General features: G+C 35.4%; 1 protein-coding gene across 9 annotated transcripts in view; it reads left to right on the top strand.

Moving 5' to 3' along the window:
- Positions 1-20,652, top strand: part of Lcorl (ligand dependent nuclear receptor corepressor like) — a 151,785-nt gene that overhangs the window by 102,804 nt on the left and 28,329 nt on the right. For 7 of the 9 annotated variants that reach the window (XM_021161885.3, XM_029478132.2, XM_029478131.2 and 4 more), the window contains 2 exons: positions 3,600-3,851; positions 13,796-13,889. In XM_021161885.3, the coding sequence (XP_021017544.1) occupies positions 3,600-3,851; positions 13,796-13,889 (346 nt within the window). Of the gene's footprint in view, positions 1-3,599; positions 3,852-13,795; positions 13,890-15,129; positions 20,471-20,652 lie in introns of those variants that run through there. The other 2 variants (XM_021161883.3, XM_029478140.2) reach the window with 2 other exon arrangements.

Here is a 20,652-nt window from a genome sequence, read left to right as displayed (position 1 = left end):
GACTTCTATGTTTTGCTTAGAGATTTCAGCAGTAGATCTTCCAACACTAGGCACATCTTTTACTTTGGAAGTTACTATAGACAAAATGGGTTTGGTATTTTAGATATTTATTTCCTAATTTTCCTACTACATACTTCACTCTGTGTAGTCTTCTGTAAACTGGATCTTGAAGTTATTGTAGGCTTTTTTTGGGGGGGGGTGAAGACCCCCACAGGGTTTCTCTGTGTAGCCCTGGCTGTCCTGGAACTCACTCTATATAGACCAGGCTATCCTCAAACTCAGAAATCTGCCTGCCTCTGCCTCCCGAGTGCTGGGACTAAAGGCATGTGCCACCACTGCCCAGCTTTTTTAGCCTTCCATTGGTGTTACCTTCACAGCTCACAGCCTGGTTCTAAAGTCACCACTTTATTCATTTATTATAATAGCATCCCACTAATATAGAACAAAAAAACTACACTGTTTATTTTATAACAAATTTAGCTGTTTAAAATTATACAGATACATTAATTCACATTTTCTCTGGATCACTGATCTGATCCAGAGAATCCATCTATCTCAGCTGGATTGATTGGCTCACAGTTCTTAACAATTTGAGAGTCAGCTGAATTTTCAGCCTTCTGAGACTTTTTTTTTAATTTGGATTATATACTTCCAGGAAGTACACTGTTGACTTTTGAGGATGCTTTGCTCATTCTTGGGGACTCCCATGGAACTGCTCACTGTTCTGAGGAGAGAAAATGTAAGAGGCTAGAAAAGACAGAGTGAGATCAGGACAAGGCAGGTAGCAGAATAAGATTGTGTGTGAACTGAACCAGTATGAACAGTTGGTAAAGTAAATCCATCTTGGGTAGGGGCAGTAAACCCTTTTGTAGGTGGCAGCATTCTTCCTTCTCCAGCCAAAGGGCATGTTTTCTTTAGTTCATATGGATGACTACTTTGTAGATCACTCCTGCTCCAGCTGTTTAAGCCTTATATATAAAACAGCATGGTACTTATAACTGGACACATTGTCTCAGATGACACCTATAAACAGAATTTAAACTCCCTTACAGAGATCTTACATTTGTAGTTCTTTTTTGGTTTTTTGTTTTTGTTCGTCGTGGTGGTGGTGGTGGTGGTGGTGGTGGTGGTGGTGGTGGTGGTCATCGTCGTCGTCGTCTTCTTCTTCTTCTCCTCCTCCTCCTCCTCCCCTTCTTCTTCTTCTTCTTCTTCCTCCTCCTCTTCCTCTTTTCTTCCTCTTCCTCTTCCTCTTCCTCTTTGTCTTCGTCTTCTTGTTTTGAGTTAGAACAGATTTGCACAAGCAACTTGAGAAGCATATTAGGTAATCAACAGCTGACTTGTACATATTCCATAGTATACCATAAAGACATAGAAGAGACAAAACATGATTTAGTGAATAGAATAGTATTTAAACTTAGTCATAAACTTAGATATAATTCTAGTTACATATCAAATTGTTTTTGTTCCTATTATGGTAAATTTTATTGTAAATTGGCGAATGATACTGATCAATAAGCTGCACAGCAGTTACCAAGAATACTTAAGTTTAAAACTACCATCTTATATAAACAGATAATATGAAGCAAAATTCAGTGTTTAAAAGTGAGGGATTTTTATTGAAGCCATCCATTTATGAAGGTAATAATTAAGAAATGTGTTTGTAATTTCTGTGTCCAATAAAGAAACTATTTATTTTGCTTTATTAGGAAGCATATGATAATAGTATCATTTTTTAATAACATAAAAACCTCATTGGAGTTTGTATGTTTAGGTATGAAACCTACTTGCCATTTTGACTCTGATTTATATTATGATTTATATTATACTTAATCTGTGCTTATTTGTGTCTCTTATTCTGTCACCTCTGATAACAGATCACACTTAACCTTTTTATATATCCAAGTTTATAACCTGTTTATATATCCAAGATAGTTTTAATATTTTAGCTACAATTATATAATTTCATTACCATTTTATGATAAAGCCATATTTTGACTTCCCACTGTTTATTATAGCTACTTTAATAAATATGGAGACAGAAAGCATAGATGGTATGTGGCTAGCTTAAATTCACAAAGATTCCCATCTATAGCTAGATCTTCTGTTTCATAGCAGATAGTTTGTAAACAAATAGTGAAAGCAAAGACTAAAATCTGATCTTATATCCCATGGTGCCTTCTCTCAAATGTTTTTCATAATTGAAAATAATTTGCTTTGAAATAAATAGTATGTGTTATGCAATGTTTCCACCAGATCAAGAGAATATTCCATGGTTAGATAATATGTTGGCTTAAGTTGAATTTTGTTACAAAAAGTGAAAATAGACATGATAAAAGTAAGATTTTTCCTTTCCTTCTTGTGAATTATATATTTTCAAATCCTCTTGTGTTATAGAGTCATGAACCTATCATGATAAATGACTTATCATGCTGGGATGACTCTCCTTTATCTTTTTAACAGGTGTTCTAACTAATACTGAACTATGAAACTAGGGAACATTTTTCCCTATTCTCATACAGCTCTGGGCCAGAACAAGCTTGTTCCTATAGTACTGGTCTGTGTAAGTGAGTGGCTCTAGAAGTAGGTCTATTTCAAAGAAGTGGAAAGCCTTCCCAAGTGTAAGTGTCTGTCCCTCATGGCTTTTCATTCTTTCTACCTCTGAAGGCCAAACTTTTTACCTTTGTGTAAAAAGTTTCCTTTAGGCCAAAGTATCATGCTGGTACTCAGCTGGCTTATAGATGACCTTGTGATTAACCTATACTTGATACAGTAAAGTTTGTTTAATTGATCCCCATCCCCATTTTACAGGTTTATGCCAGATAGGGAGAGGGGGAGGAGTGGGGAGAGAATGTAAATGTAGATGCAGGCCTGTGTGAGAGCTTCCAACAGCTGATCAACATGCTTTGTATGATCAAGATCTTCAATAGTAAATAATACTGCCCTTTTTAGGACACTGTTGGATGACACTTGCTGCAATTTTTCTTTAATAAATGAAATGCAGTAATTAGAGACCACTCGTATTCTTCAGTGGCTCTACAAATTTAAGGAAGCAATGTATCAGGATATTAGCAAATCTTGAATCTTGATGGCTACTATCTAGGTCACTGTATTTGCCTGGTACTTTATACAGTGTCCATTTTCTGTGTAAAAGGAAATAAGTCTTTGATGACAATTGAGTGTATTACACAAAACACACTTGATAGAATGAATGTAAGAAAATAATCATTGGTAGAGAGTTCTAAAGCTTAGATGTCTTCTTAGTCATTGATGTATATTGTATAGCTTTGGCTCACATACAAGGTTTGTAGTCAAATACTAAATGTAGTTTTAATATCTAATAGAATGTTTGAGTGAACATTTAATTGTAGAGGTTAAATCCTGCTCCTGTTCCTAATTATTTGATCTGTACTTTTGTTTGGGATAGAAATGAAAAATGAATTTTTTTAAAAGTTACATTTCCGAAGAATAGCTGCTATTTCTGAGTCTAAGAGACTGCTGGCCATTGTGAACTGCCACTAGATTCTAATAATGTTATTTCTCTGTAAAACCCCCAGGTTGTTCATATTTGTCTTTTAATGATACCTTTATTTCCTCCCCAGATCTTCCTCAGAACTGTGATCCTAACATTCCCTTAGTTGCTCAGGAATTAATGAAAAAAATGATACGTCAGTTTGCAATTGAGTACATCTCAAAAAGCGGTAAAATTCAAGAAAATAGAAATGGTTCAATTGGAGCAAGTCTCGTGTGTAAAAGTATCCAAATGAACCAAGCAGACAACTGCCTTCAGGATGAGCAAGAAGGCCCCTTAGACCTCACTGTGACTCGAACGCAAGAGCAAACTGCTCAGCAAGGTAAGCTGTTTAACATATAATGCATACATTTTTGTCCTAACACATTTAAACATGGATATGTTTTATGTCCATAAGGAAAGTTATGTATCTTACTTTGTTTCATTTATATGGCATAGACCAGAGAGGAAAATATACAACTTTGTGACACAGTTTTTAATTATTGATCTTTTATTTTTACTTATGTATGATGGCAATGCACATGTGTGCGGGTGCTCAGGAAGGCCAAAAAAGGGGAGTCGAAACCTGAAGCTGGTGTTACAGGAAGTTGTGAGCCTTCTGGGTGCTGGGATGCAACCCTAAGAGCTCTGGAAAAACAGTGCATGCCCTCAACTTCAAGTGATCTCTTCAGCCTCCTGTAGTACATTTTTAATAGTTTATAAAAGAAAAATTGAATGTCTCTCTTTTTTCAAAATGGAGTACACAGTAAGAATCTCATTGAGCAACTTAAAAAATAAAGTATGTGTATAAAAAAGACACTATTACATATGCCAGCAAGATTTTTCTGAATGGACCCTGATATAACTGTCTTGTGTGAGGCTATGCCAGGGCCAAGAAGTGGGAGTGGGTGGGTAGGGGAGCAGGGCGGGGGGAGAGTTTAGGGAACTTTCGAAATAGCATTTGAAATGTAAATGAAGAAAATATCTAATAAAAAAATGGGAAAAAAAAGAGAGAGAGATACTATGAGAAAGAATTGCTTTTCTAGTAGATAGCCAAAAACGTTAGTTTAGTATTTGCTCTCCAGTTTCTGAACTGAGATGAGAAAGAAATAGATGATTTCCTATTGGGACTTTTTTCTTTATCTTTTTATAGTAATTTGTTTTATGTGTATGAATGCTTTTCCTGCTAGCATGTCAGTGTAACACATGTAAGCCAAGTGACTTCAGTGGTCAGAAGAGGGTATAGGACCCTCTGGAGCTGAAGTTACAGGTGGCTGTGAGCCACCATGTGCGTGCTGAGACTTGAACCCAGGTCATTTTTAGAGCATCAATTGCTCTTAAGCCTCTAGGCCATCTCTCTTCCACCCCCCACCTCCCAGTTTTGTTTTATTTTTTTATTATATAGCTGGAAAGGGTTAAATTGTGCATGTGATGAATACACTACACTCCTATCATTTAAAACATACAGAGATACCTAATGTTGAGTTTATTTGTAAGATACTCTGTCTCCACAGGAGACCAAAGAAAAAGCCTTTTAAGAATGTGGGAAGATGCCAAATAAATGGCTTGAGATGGGAGAACAGGTAGTTTTTATTCAAATGGTTTAGGAATCATATCACTTCTTGAAAAAAGCAAAGGGGTTATCTTTCCTGAGTTATCCAGTGCTTGATTGGAGATAAGATATAGGTAATAATCCAGTAATATTCACAAAAGATGACTCAGAAGCGGGGAAGAGTTTTTATTTTTTTTAATGTGTCATTGAAATGATCCTAGAATTCATTTGTGTTTGAACTCTAAGGGCTGAGCCTAGCAGTCTGTTTAGAAAAAGCAGTCTCTAGAGACTGGTCTGTACTGTGAACTTCCTCTCCTTTGACAGAAGCAGTGTAGCAGTCTATCGGATAGAACTTGAACCTTGGTGTCTCACAGACTTATGGCTGCAAATCGGAAACGATGGCAAAAGGAAGGAAAATTAAAACTTACAGATATAAGTTCAAAATCCTAAATAAACTTTATCAAATTGAATACAGTAAGATATTGTACAAGTCCATAATCTCAGCACGTAGAAGGGAAAGGCAGGAAAATTGAAAGTTCAAGGCCAGCCTCTTGAAAAAAAAAAAAAAAAGTAAAATCATAACAAGTAAATACCAAAAAATGAAACCAATAGACTATGAAGGACCTTACAGAGAGCGTCATTATAGCTTTGACAGGTGCGAAGTAATGTTTCAAAGCAAGTTCATACGTCCCAGCTGATTAGGAATACTTCTGCACATTTAATGTCCAGTCAGAATTTTACTAGTTTGTTGGTTTTACTAAAGTGAAATGATTTTATGATATTAAAATTGACAAATGAGTTTTAAAGAAACAAGAATAATAAAATCAAGGTAATGAGAAGCTTGCTTTGAGACCCATGAAGTACTTACAGTGCAGTAATTATTAAAACTGGGTCCGATTGGTCAGTAAAATCTCAGAAACTTCCTGGGCATTACTGAATCCTAGTAAATGCAGGTATCAGTAAATCACTGGGGAAGATGTTCTATTCTGTAAATATTCCATGGCAATTGCTACATTCCTGGAAGGAGGATGACAATAGATCTCTACCTTATGCTGATCATAAAAATGTTCAGGAGTCAATATGAAAAGCACATTTGCTGTTTAACACTGGACAGAATACAGTTTTGACTAATGAAGTTTATAGAATATGACTTCTTGGATAAGAGAATGCAATTTACATCACTTGTAGCCTTGTGAACTTTGCAGACTAATTATAACCATCAATCATTTTGCCCTTTAATTAGAAAACAGATATTAATAAAACAGTAATCCTGCTGTCTAAACTCCAATATGTTAAATTACAGCACTGTCCTTGTTACTTTCTGTTGCTTTGTTAAACATGGTGACCAAAAGCAACTTGGGGCAGAAAAGGTTTATTTGACTTAAACATCCTAATCGTTGATTGAGGGAAATCAGGACAGGAAGTCAAGCAAGAGCAGAGGCAGGAGCCATGGTTACTTGTTTTCTGTGGCACACTCAGTCCTTTTTACACAACCCAGGACCATTTATTTACCCAGAGTGGTGCTGCCCACAGTACTATAAACCCTCCCACATCAATAATTAATCTAGAAAATTCCCCACAGGCCAATCTGATGGAGGACATTTCTTGGTTAAGATTCTTTTTTTCTGAGGTAACACTAGTTTATATTAATTTAACACCCAAGATTAGCATTAACAAGTCATCCCTTTTCAGTTTGACACCCCATCGCTTTTCCTTGCATTGCACTTAGTTTCCAAATGCAAACACTAACCAGGATATAATTCTGCCAAACATGATATAACTATCCCATGTACTACCACAAGTATTATATATTTTAGGATAGGTGGCAACAGCCTTTGAAGAATAGTCTTTTAGCTTTGCACAACTTAAATATAAGAATACACATTTACAAAAACCACTAATTATACTTGAATCAGTGGTACATTTCATGATAAATAGAGGAAAGAAAACAGATATAGGCTTAATACATGTTTATTTGTGTATAAACATGTTCTTAACAAAGTAAAATGGAAAATTTCATGCTAGCTATTTCTACAACATGTCATGTGGCCTTAGCTGGTATTATCTCCCTCTACTATACATTCTGTATTTTCTCTGCCCTCAGCAAGCACCTTAGCATCTTTTCCTTATTTTACTGGAGGGGTGACCCGTACCTTCATTCTTGAGGGGCTCAGCTGTGCCCTTTATCATCCTACCTAGATTGTTTCCCAGATCTTAATCTTAGGACATGGTAGCATCAAGGGACACCCTAAAGGGTCACATACATTGCAGAGTAACCTTCTCTACCTCCATTGTGGAGAAGCAGTCCAATCCCCCCCACTCCCACCCCCACCCTGTAGTCTGAATCAGTCACCCCTTTGAACACCTTTTCCCTCCCTCCCTCCCTCCCTCCCTCCCTCCCTCCTTCCTTCCTTCCTCACTGTCCTTCTTCCTCCTTTTTAAAGATTGCTTTATGTGTATGTATGTTTTACCTGTATGCATGTCTGTTATGTATGTTATGTCTGTTGACATAAAGGACGTCAAAAGCCCCAAATAGCTAGTAAGGAGGCTTAGTGTCCACTTCAGTGGAATGTTTGTAGTGTTTCCTAGTAGAAGTATTTCCTCCTCTGGAGCCAAAACTTCTAAGCCACTAAAGTCTAGGAACAGGAAGCAGAATTTTTCTAGTGGGTCACTGGGTGATGAAGAGTGGAACTTCCTGTACCCATTAATCTTATAGGATTATAGGAGAATCTTTAACATTTTTGTGGAATTTATTTACAAAATTTTTCTTTGTTCAGACAGTATTCCTTTTCATTTGTAGTCATTGCCCTTCATGTAATGAGCCATAATTTGTTTTGGTATATTTAATATCCATGGTAGATAATGTAGCTTCAAAGACTTTGGAACTCATGTTCATAGTCAGATATGAACTGAACCTCATGATTTGCAGTAGATCCTTACTGACTGTATACAACACTACGTGCTGGTTATATATGCTGTTTGTTACCAGAATTGAGTAAGCCAATGCTGGGTTAATTAATGAAGATGATAATCATTGAATTACTACCTCTTTTATGCCATTATTTAAAAAAATGAATACTATAGAAAATCTATTAAGTAGTTTTACTTTATTAACGATAAAGCTTAAATAGATTCTAACCCTACATACCACTCAAATACTACTGAATTTATGTTTTTAGACTAGGCAAGTTACATGAAAGTGACATGGTATACAATTGATATAATATGTTGTAAAGTTGTGAAAGGCAAACTACGTAGGGGATGATGCTGAGAAGTGTGTAAATGTTAACAAGGCTAGTAGAGTAGAGTACCATGGAACAGCAGCAACAGCAGCAACAAAATCTGAAAGGAGATGAGAAAAGAACTATGATCTCAGAAGGGTAGAAAACAATTTTGTGTTACAATAGTATTCCTTGTCAATAATAATAATTTGGAAGAAAAAAGATGAGATCAATTTGGAAACAATTTTTAGTTTTTGTCAGAAGACCTGATGATGTTCAGCATCGTCATGGCTTAAATTTTCAAACATCTGTCTACTTTTGGATTTGTCTTTGGTGGTATAATATATACAATTAACTATATGTCCTTATTGAAAACTTATGTTGGACTGCTTTTACGTCTGAATATTTTCAGTAGGATTTAGTCACAGGAAATTAAATTCTGATTATTAAATGGCAGTCTATAGCTAGTATATAAAAACAGTGTTGTGTTTATTCTTTGGGCAGTTCTTAAACATACAGAGAAAAAAATCACCCAAAATTAATTAACATAATATTGACTCATTTGTATTTTTAATTTGTTTTCTTATGAAGAACAAATACATGTCTAGAAATATAGTTAAGATCTCTTTAAATCTTTTAACTTCTCTGACTAATTTGATGATACCACCAATTTATGCATTTATGTGCAAAGTAGTTTTCAGTGCTTTAAAAGTTCACATAAATTGCATGCTAAATGCACAAGTTTTAATTATGAATATTTGGAATACCTATTAACATTGAAAATACACATGGATCATTATCCACCACTTTGACTTTTAGGTTTAAGTTAGAACAGGTCCTTATAACTTGAACATAAGATGGCATACTTAGTAAGGTGCTTATATCAGCGTTGCCTTTAAGACAATAGATAACTAGAATGGAAAACTAGACATGGGTACCTACTAACAGGTGAATGGAAAGTAAACTACCATATATTAAAGAGAATACAGGGTTACTTATTCAAGTATATCATCATGAGAGCATTGTGAATACATAGTTCTTTTTTTTTTAATTTTTAATATTTTTATTACATATTTTCCTCAATTACATTTCCAATGTTATCCCAAAAGTCCCCCATAGCGCCCCCCACTTCCCTACCCACCCATTCCCATTCTTTTGGCCCTGGCATTCCCCTATATTGGGGCATATAAAGTTTGCAAGTCCAATGGGCCTCTCTTTCCATTGATGGCCGACTAGACCATATTTCGATACATATGCAGCTAGAGACAAGAGCTCCGGGGTTCTGGTTAGTACATCATGTTGTTCCAACAATAGGGTTGCAGATCCCTTTAGCTCCTTGGGTACTTTCTCTAGCTTCTCGATTGGGAGCCCTGTGATACATCCAATAGCTGACTGTGAACATCCGCTGACACCATTGCATACACTAGCAAGATTTTGCTGAAAGGACCCAAATATAGCTGTCTCTTGTGAGACGATGCCGAGGCCTAGCAAACACAAGAATACATAGTTCTTATCGACTGAGTTAGTCATTACTACTTTAGATATGTATATTCGTAAAAGAGCAGTAACAGTAGATGGAACTACCATTTGAAAACATACAAATTATCCCTAGGATCCAGAAAATGCTCTGCCTCCATTTCTGATCTTCCCAATCTGTTCTCCTTACCCACTGTTCTTTCTCTTTCCACTTGAGACAATACTAGGAATGACAGTTTTCTTTAGTCTACAGACTGTATGCTTGAAAAAGAAGTACTAGCAAAATATTTTAATATAAATGGTAACTGTAAGAAAATGTGATATTTCCTGTGGATTTCTAAAGTGTATCTAAAAGTTCAATGCAAATTAGAATATCTGTGCATATGCTTATTTACGAGCTTGTGTTTACTATGTAAATGGAGATAGCCTGAAATTTATCAGTGTGATGTGACAAAAATATATTGGAGAATTTTTTCATTTTCACTAGATAAACTATATGACCTTGTCAAATCATTTTAGAACCAGACTTTTAATATATGTAATACAGTCATCTTAGTTAGGAAGAGGGACTAAAAATTTAAACTTCTACAGAGAAAAAAGTTAGGATCTAATAACCTGATATGAGCAGGTCTCTTAAAGGATAGAATAAAACTTAGAAATAGCTCATCCAGTTTGGAAATAGGAATAGTTTTAGTTTTTCTATGTGATGGTGACTGAAAAAGGAAAAGAAAGCTTTATTGCCCCAGCTAGAATGTCACTACTTATTACACTGTATGAAGAGAGAGATTTTTTACTTTGCAGAATTAATGAATTTAATTAAACACATCAAAAGTCTAGAAGAACTTAAAATTATACAGATGTATGGATTTGTTCTTAGACTTTGACTGACAGTGATGGGGGAAAGTGGGCTCCCTCCCCCCCCCTTTAAGCTGTGTATATTAACACCTAACTTGAAAAGGGTCAGGCGACTTCTTGAAGAAAATGCTCTGAAAAGTTCTTCAAATGGTAAAATTGCAATTTATAACTAACAGAAATGAGATGCTGAAACAGAAAAATCTATGATTTATTCATTAATTTTAATGAATATTAATTTAGTTCTCTTAAAGAATTATTTCTTGAGACTGAAGAGATGGCTCAGCAGCTAAAGCACTTGCTGCTCTTGCAGCGGACCTAGGTTCCATGCTTAGTACCCACATGGTGACGCACAACCATTTGTAACTCCTGTAGCAGGTATCTGATGCCCTCTTCTAAACTCCATGGGCACAAGGCAGGCATGTGGTGAGCAGACAAACATGTAAGCATAATATCTGTAACTCTAAAATTTGTTTTAAAACATAATTTTTACTCACAGGAAGAAAATCTAAGTAAGTGTGTTGCAAGATGCTACTGAAGTGGGGGAAAGGCGCCTTTGCTTGCAGAGATCTGTGCCTTAAGAATAGCTATACAGAAAGTTGAGCAGATGTAAAGAGTATCCTAGACAGAGGATACTCTTTTGCAGTTTGAGAAATAACTGTATCCTGTAGCATTTTTGAGGAACTAAGTATAAGTGGTTAGATGCATGAGAAATACAAGATTTTATTGAAAACTATGCATAAAATTAGACTGAATGGGCAAGACAAGGTACTTGGAATAATAATTTTTGTGTAGCAAGAGCTTTATCTCTCTCCCTTACTCTCCCGATCTCAATGTTCTAACCTGTAACTCAATACTAAGGTTTTTCCAGTTTTTCAGATTTGTTTATTTAGCAAATTTTTCTGATCACTTCGGCCAGGCACTCTTCTAGACAGAGTGATGTATTACTGAATAAAATAGATATGCTAGCTGGGTAACCATAGCAACTAGAAGATGGCCTGCTAAATGGTGAATAGTGTGTATAACAGTGCTGTAATGGAAACCTAGAATGATGACAAACCACCAAGTCTAAATTATGCCCAAAGTGACTGAGTGGTTCCTAAGGTTCGGTGTGATTATGAGGGAGAAGAGTAGGACTCCTCTAAGGAAAGAAAAGAACTGAAGTGTGGAATCTTAGAGATGAAAATCAGCATGGAGCTCTTCAGGTAGCTTTCCCTGTTCCACAGGCCTTATGGTCCACTCTGCACAGCACTGATGCTTTATAAAGATGAAATCCTGTCAGTCAACTGGAATCCTCCAGGAACTTCTACCTCCTTCACAATAATACTTAGCATTGAAGCCATGACCATGTGGCCCTGTATGTCTTCTTCCTACATCCCTTTCCTCAGTTTTAGCCTACATACTCTTTTCTGGCCATCCTAGCTCCTGTTGTTCCTCTAAAACCTCAAGTAATCTCATAAGGCAGTCCTTCTGTACAAACGATTTCATTTAGAGCCTTCTCCGATACATCTGTTTATTCTGTAATCCTCACATTTTTCAAGATCCTATCAGCCCTACACCAGTAATGTAAAACTGCCTCCTATGCTAGGTGTCTCAGCTAGGGTTTTATTGCTGTGACAAGATACCATGACCAAGGCATGACTCTTAAAAGGGAAAACATTTATTTGAGGCTGGTTTAAAGTTTCAGAGGTTCAGCCCATTACCATCATGGCAGGAAGCATGACAGTAACCAAGCAGAGCTGGTACTGGAGAAGGAGCTGAAAGTTCTGCATCTTAATCCAAAGGCAGCCAGGAAGAGACTCTCTTTTGTAGGTAGTCAGGAAGAGACTCTCTTATGCATTGGGTGGAGCTTGCATTCTAGGAGCCCTGGAAACCAGCCCGCACAATGGCATGCACAAAGCCATACCTATTCCAACAAGGTTATACCTCCTAATAGTGCCACTTCAAGTGGGCCAAGCATATTCAAACTGCCATAGCTAGATGTGTTTGTCCGCACATGTAATCTTAGCACTCAGAAGGCTAAGGCAGGAGGTCACAAGTTAGAGGTCAGTCTGAGCTAGTCAGTAAGTTCTAACCTAGCCTTTTCTAGGCAGTATGTCCTTACCTTTAAAAACAGTTAATAATAAAGATATGTGGGCACATGTGCTTAATTAGTTAACCCTCAGCCTGACCTCCACTCCCACTTGCTCTGTGATGTCTTCTCATCGCTGCTGGTAGGTAGCACTGTGTGTATTGGATGGTCTTATTTGATACCAAATGCCATAAGAATGGGCACTTTGTGTGGGTTTTTTGGGGGGAGGGGTGCTTGTTTGTTTTTGTGCTGCCATTCTTTTACATTGATTTGCACATAATAAGCACATACTGCATGATTATTCATTTCTACAAAAGAGGTTATGAATATGGCGTTTTATTCACTCATCTTTATGTCTCCCCAGATACATAATTGTTTATGTACATTGATTTTCTTACTGTGAAAGCTAGTACATTTTCTTTAGCCTTGTTAGGTTTTCAGTTTTTGAGCAAACAGAAAGATGTTTATTCCTGGTATTATTTATTGTTGGATTTTTAAGTTAATAGTGCATTCTGTGCTGGCCTTAACCTGTTAACAATTTCTGAATCATTTAAGTTTTTCAATTGTATAAATCCAATATGATACCTGTGGTAACTACATTTTAATAAAAAATAAAGGTATGTTTTATAGCAGTTGTTTGTCCTAGTTCTGTATTGTTGTATGTAGTATCTTTAGTCTTAAATATAACATAGGCACAGATTCACCTGTTGTGTGTTCCAGCAGTTTAAAATAGTAGATGAGTTGATATTCAGTTCTCAGGCATAACACATTCTCCTCTTCTGTTTATACTCGGACTGCTTCAGCTTTTCCAGAGTGCCAGCCATGAGAAAAGCCAGTCCCTAGATGAGCTGTCAGATTGACTTAACACACTGCAAGTGCTGGAAAAGTGACCAAAAGTTGATTTGAAACAAATCATGTATTTGGTTTTTCTCTCCCACCTGGCAGTACCAGCTCTCCTGCACTTTGCCCTAACGCAGTGCCTTCCCAGTCATGTCCTACCATCAGAGCAAATATGTGTTGAATTGTACCATGCATACATCAGCAAAATAGGGCAAGAAATGTAAGGACTAGTGTTCTGTACAAATATAAAGTGTTTTCTCTTGCAATAATTATAGGGGATGGAGTGTTAGATCTCTCTACAAAGAAAACCAGCATAAAGTCTGAAGAGTCATCCATAAGTGATCCTTCTTCTGAAAATGCAGTGACTGGGTAAGCAATATCTAGGAAATATAATTCAATATTAATATCAATGACCTCTGCAGAGAACACGTAACTCTGTGCTGAGTAGGACTGACATAGCTTTCTTAGAATTTTTGTCACTCATAAGTTTGTCTCTCTCATGCCTTCATTTGTCCCTTCTCTTTCTTTTCTCTTTCTGTTAAAGAAAAGTTATCAGAACAATCACCAAACTTCAATCCATGTTACTAAAATGAACTATCAATTTAATCCTGGGGTACAAACTAAGAAGCAGGACAAGTGAGAGAACCTGAAATACTCAGGAGGCCACTTTAAGGGAAATACGTAATTTTAATAGTTTTTAAAAATGATGAACCATCTCTAAAACGACTGTAGTTACTAATTCTAAAACTAGCATACAGCTTTACAGTTTTTGCTTTAGTGTGGTGGCAAGCAACTTAAAATTTATCTAGTATCACCACAAAAAAAGTCCTTTCATGTCTTTAAAACTGTCACTAAATTAACATAATAAATAATTACTAGTGAAATGCTGTTCTGTTGGATTTTTGGATTTTTGTAACTTTTGCATCTTTTCATTAACTGCATAGAAATCCTTTTTTGTCCCATTTAAATCTGAGATGAGTTTATTTCACCTAAAGCTGTAATAGAGCTCCAGTCACAGGGTTAACAGACTTAGAAGATTACAAAGTGCATTTGAAATATAGTAACATTCTAAAATCATATCATCTTTTTTCAGATTTTAAGTTTTTATGTAGAGGACAAATGAGTCTGTGAAATTGAGATGTCTGTGTTTGGAAGTATTCTTGCTGCTACAAATTTCCTTTAAATGGGTTGACTCTTTTATTACTTGTTTAGCGGTAACGTCACGTTTCTACTAACAAAAACTCCTTTAGGATTTGGGTATTTTTATAATGGAACTCTAATTGTAAATAAAAATTATAAGTGTTGCTCTGCAAGCAGCTTTCAGAGGAAAAGCAACATCATGAGAATATTTTTACAAATACTCAGTTAGGATTTTATGTTCTTGGAAGGTCTGCCCATTGAGGCCACCGTATCATTGACACATTGTCCTACCAGGACTGTAGCGTTTGCTTTGATAAGGAGTAACTACTACATCTCACAAACCTAAAGTGCGATGAGCAGTGATGTTACCTAAGCAAGCAGTATAATAAAGGAGTGGACCCTCCCCTTCCATAGCTGTGTGAGAGTCTCTCATACATCAGTTTACCATCGTTTCATTCCATCCATCCAGGAGACTACACAGAAACAGAGAGGACTATGTGGAAAGAAGTGCTGAGTTTGCAGATGGTTTGCTCTCAAAAGCTTTGAAAGACATTCAGTCTGGAGCACTGGACATAAATAAAGCAGGCATACTTTATGGCATACCTCAAAAAACTTTACTTCTCCACTTAGAAGCCTTACCAGCAGGGAAGCCTGCATCTTTTAAAAACAAAACTCGAGATTTCAATGATAGTTACTCATATAACGAAAGTAAAGAAACTTGTGCTGTGCTGCAAAAAGTAGCCTTGTGGGCAAGAGCTCAAACAGAGCGCACAGAAAAAAGTAAACTCAACCTACTTGAAACCTCAGAATTCAAATTCCCAACAGCTTCCAGTTACCTCCATCAGTTAACTCTACAGAAAATGGTTACTCAGTTTAAAGAAAAAAATGAAAGCCTTCAATATGAAACTTCAAATCCTCCTGTACAGTTAAAAATTCCTCAGCTACGAGTAAATTCAGTTTCAAAATCACAACCTGATGGTTCTGGTCTGCTGGATGTCATGTATCAAGTTTCCAAAACCTCTTCAGTCCTTGAAGGATCAGCTCTCCAAAAACTGAAAAACATACTCCCTAAACAGAACAAACTAGAATGTTCTGGGCCTGTAACTCACTCAAGTGTTGACTCTTACTTTCTACATGGGGACCTCTCTCCTTTGTGTCTTAATTCTAAAAATGGAACAGTTGATGGAACCTCTGAGAACACTGAAGATGGACTGGACCGGAAAGATAATAAGCAGCCCAGGAAAAAACGTGGCCGCTATCGACAGTATGATCATGAAATAATGGAAGAGGCCATTGCAATGGTAATGAGTGGGAAAATGAGTGTTTCCAAAGCACAAGGAATCTATGGGGTACCTCACAGCACTTTAGAATACAAGGTAAAGGAAAGATCTGGAACACTGAAGACTCCTCCGAAGAAGAAACTACGATTACCAGACACTGGGTTATATATGACAGATTCAGGGACTGGCAGCTGCAGAAACAGCAGCAAGCCTGTGTAGATTACTGTTAGAGAACATGTGAGAGACTGTGTGTGTGTGTGTGTGTGCGCGTGCGTGCGTGCGTGCAGGAATGTATGTGTACAGGGGTATGTGAGTCTTTGTGTGTGTATCTACATACACATGTGGAAATTACAAATGCTCACTCTGACAGGAGACATGAAATTTTACAGTTCAAAAACCACTTACATGCCTTTTGAAAAAGTTTTATTCAGGGTTTTCACTGTGGACAGAATTATAGAGTTGCTTATTAATTCTGATAGTTTGTATTTAATCCTTGTATAAATAGGTGAAAAAGATTCAGGTTTTCTTTAGTAGTCAATAGCATAAATGTGGGAAACAAGTAACCGTCAAGTGAGACATTGTTTATTGGTAAAAAGACTCTAGCCATTCAGTTGAACCATCTCATAATGGAAACATGATATTAATAGTTTGTGAACACTTTTATGTAACATACCTACAATGATTGTGAGTATGTCAAAGAACCAATCAAAGTTAAATAGTTACCTCTGTACCAAGAGTAACTAATAGATACAGTATTAATACACTACAGTGCATTCTTTGAAATACAGAATGCACTTAAGTGCATCCGCCAGGATAGAAGAGAAAACCTTAAAGGATATGTATAGTAAAATTTAATATTTATCATTTAATTGTTGAGTTAGCAGGAAGTTGGGGTTATTACGTATATAATTTAAATTTTAAAAAAGCTGACATAGTTAATTAACCCCAGAAGCTATAGAATCCTTTAATATAAGATGGAATACTAAAAGCAAAAAGTAATTTAAATTTAATTATTAAAGTAACTTAATTTTGTTTTTCATTTGAAAAATAAGCTAATGTGTAAGGTTAGAAAAGAAAGTTGGAATGCCACTTAGAGCATGTTTATAATGTGCACAGAACAAGCTTGAGAATGGTCATTTTGGTTAAATGTGCTGGTTAGTTGATGTTATGACTACTTTAAGGATTGTGACACACTCCTATTGAAAAACCTCAGTGTAACTTTAATATATTTGCTGCTGTGACATTTCAGAACATTTTCAGTTTATCAAGATGAATTACAGATTTCATTTTGGTGGGTGATACATTCTCATTTTGCTAATAACCAAACTTGCCGTTTGTTCAGGGTCTTGAATAGATTTACAGATATTTAACACTGACGCTGTTTTGAACTTTCAGTAATGTAAACTCTTTACTACTTGGATATTTAGAAGCTGGGCAGTGCATTTTAACTTTTACTAGACTCATATAAACCAGTGATTTTTATACAACAGTTTTAAAAATATGGGTCAGAGTATTCACGTGGGTTTATGAAGTATGCAGTTTTGGTAGTAAAAATGTACTAAAGCATGTACCTCCGTGTAAAGAAAGGAGATCTGCTTTATAGATGAGACTCTTCCTCTATGCCCTTTTCTCTATTAGAATTCAGGTTCTGGTCATGTTCCTAAGCCACTTTTTATAAATCCAAAAGGAATTCTTACAGCTGAATTTAAATATAAGTGCACCTTGTCAAATACTCGTGTTGCTACACTTGTGTTTGTGTGTGTTTAATAATCACATGAACATGTGATTGTTCAGCTACTAAACTTTAAAACTGCTTGCATGTATTTAAAGAAACTGAAGAATGAGAAAATATATGACCAGGTAATCGCTTGGTCTCTCAGATCTGTACTGAACATTTTCAGCTGTTAACATTACCTGCATACTAGGGTATGAATGAATCCTCTTTATCTTTTACTTCCCCCAAGAAAATATACTTAATAGATTACAAGACAGCATTTGTCAGGGTCATCTTTCTTTTTAAAGAATTAAGCCATATTTTGTGAGGACCGGAACATGGATTATTTATTATATTTCCCCCTCCTCCCATTGAAAAACAAAGTTAAAAAGTAAATGCTTCAAAAAACAATTTTCTTGACCTCTTTATACAGAATTTTACTTGCAAAACTTTGGGAGCTCGAATGCATTACATAATATTTATATTGTATTGAGCTTTTTTATTCCTCACACTATATTTACATTGATAAATTGACTGAGAAGTTTATAGTAAAGGGAAACTTACAGAACACTTTTATATCATTTAAAAGATGACCTGACCAAAAACTTTACAGGATTCATAAATCAGGGATCATTTTGCTATTGACTTCACAGTGATCGGTAGTTTTATAGGTAATATTAAAGTTAATTTGCAGCATTTTAGTACTTATTATTTATTTTTGGTCAAATAGTAAATTAAAATATTTTTTGATAGTTTATAGGTAATGATCCACCCATAACTTTTAAAAGAAACATAACGTTTGTATTACTGAGTTGACTTTTTAATTATACAAACTAGGAAAGGCAGGGAAGTTTATGGGTTCCCCTCTCCCCACTGGTTCTATTAAGATGTGCTTTATGTTAAACTTTCAAAATCCTTTAAAAATTTAGTTACCAGTTACTACTTAATTGACAGTTTCTGAAAAATCCAATTTCAGCTGACTTTTAATGAATATGAAAGCAACCCTTATGCGCTTTCTACTTATTTGAATGTTCCTCAAGTATTTTATATTTAAAATAAAAAAAGAAGGAAAAGAAAAAAACAGTGCCTCTGTTTTTAGAAAACTACTGCTCAGTAAAGTTGTTTAAACCATTTCTGATAGCTGATGACAATTTTATATTAAACTGTATACTGACTTTAGTGAAACTGATTTCTTTTTAGTTGTTTACAGTGCAGATACTTGTGGGTTTTTTTTTTTAATTGCAGTATTTCCATTGTCGCAGTAATTTAGTAAAACTCTGTGGCTGCCTTGATTTTGACAGATTTTGTTAATATAAACTGATTGTTAGGCAATTAGTTATATTTATGCATAAATCAATTGCACTATAATTCATGAATTATTTATTACAATATTTTCTAATGAATTCATGTATCTGTCTTGTGTTGTACATGTACTGTAATTTTGTTCCTACTTTGTGTTGTTATATATCTAAATCTGATTGTATGAATTTTAATTGTTCAGTTAACGTGTTTCTAGGTTGTAATTTGTAGTAAAGCACTTCAATGCTTTTGCACTTAAATTTACAACACTGTCGGTGTGTGGTTAATTTACTCATTCAGTAAAAGAAAGTAAAGTAAACTTGACTATACTGAGTTCTTTGAGTCCTTGTGAGGAGGGGTTGTTTTGTTTTTTTGGGTTTTTTTTTTTGTTTTGGTTTTGTTTTTGGTTTGTTTGGTTTAGTTTTAAATAGTATTAGAATTTGACTTTTCCCAAGAAATATTCCACAACAAATTTCTAAGAAAAAGGGAGAATAGAAACAAAAATGAGATGTTTGGGCTTATAAATAAACAGGAAGAATTAGAAAGAATTGATCTAAGAAGAAACATTACAGCCAGGTAGACTAAGCTGGCCTTTAATCTCAGCATTTACTAGGTAGAGGCAGGTGGATCTCTGTGAGTTCTATCTAAGCCAGCTTAGTCTACATAGGGAATTCCAGGCCACCCAAAGCTACATTGTGAGACTGTCTCAAAATTATAGTTTTAGCATCTTTATATAATTACTTGAGAATAAATTGTGAATTGGAGAGTCACACATGTTTCTGTTCACTATGTTTTTCTTTGAGACTATGATGGAAAAATGAGGGAGAAAAATTTTTTATATTTTGTAACTAATTTAGTTGTCTTCCATGCTATATAAGGTCGACTTATACCTGAAAATCTATTGTTCATATTATTGGTTTAGTATCAGCAACCACTGGTATTTTTAAATTTCCAGTATTAAAACTAGCAAACTGAATAAGAAAAGTCTTCCTTTTAAACAATGGTGTCCTTAGAACGTCAGAAAAGGTAGATAGAAGTCAGTGACATTCATAATTTTATGAGGTTAATCAAAGTGAAATAACATGTTTATATTACTAAACAAGTGCTGCTTTTTATCATTTTGACAGGGCTTGCTCGTTTTTATATTGAGACTTGCACCCTGGGCTTTGGCCATGATAATAAGCATACTCTCCCAGCTGTGCAAATCATTTCATTAGTGGGAAAAGGCCTTGGAGCATCTTAGGAACTGCTAAGACAGATTACCAATCTTTAAAATATAGTATAACATTGTAAAAAACTTGTAAGCTCTCCCCTTTATTACTAGTTATAAATATGCTGAACCTTACTTCAGAGACTGTCTGAACTATACTCCTCAGGGTATGTTTGCTTTGCTCTTGCTTATCGAAGTCATAAATTTGAGTCGCTGGAAATGATATAATTATCTAATATTTGGTAGCTATCATTTGATGTTGCCTTTGCTCTACATTTTTGAAATAACTTTTGACTTTGAATCTTGAGTTCCTTATATCATTTTACACTCTACCATTACAAAATTAATTTTAAAAAATATTTACTGAAGAATACTAGACTTATACCTTTTGTCTAGTGACAGCACTGAACTTAAAGAGTTTTGTTTATTTTGGTTTATTTTTGCTTTGTGTGATTCTTTTTGTCAAATTGTGTGTTAGTCTTACTAAAA

This window comes from Mus caroli, unplaced genomic scaffold (assembly GCF_978045245.1).
Source record: "Mus caroli unplaced genomic scaffold, Mus_caroli_1 scaffold_4, whole genome shotgun sequence".
Lineage (NCBI taxonomy): Eukaryota > Metazoa > Chordata > Mammalia > Rodentia > Muridae > Mus > Mus caroli.
The sequence above is the reverse complement of the archived record's forward strand: the minus strand, read 5'-3'. Positions and strand labels throughout refer to the sequence as shown.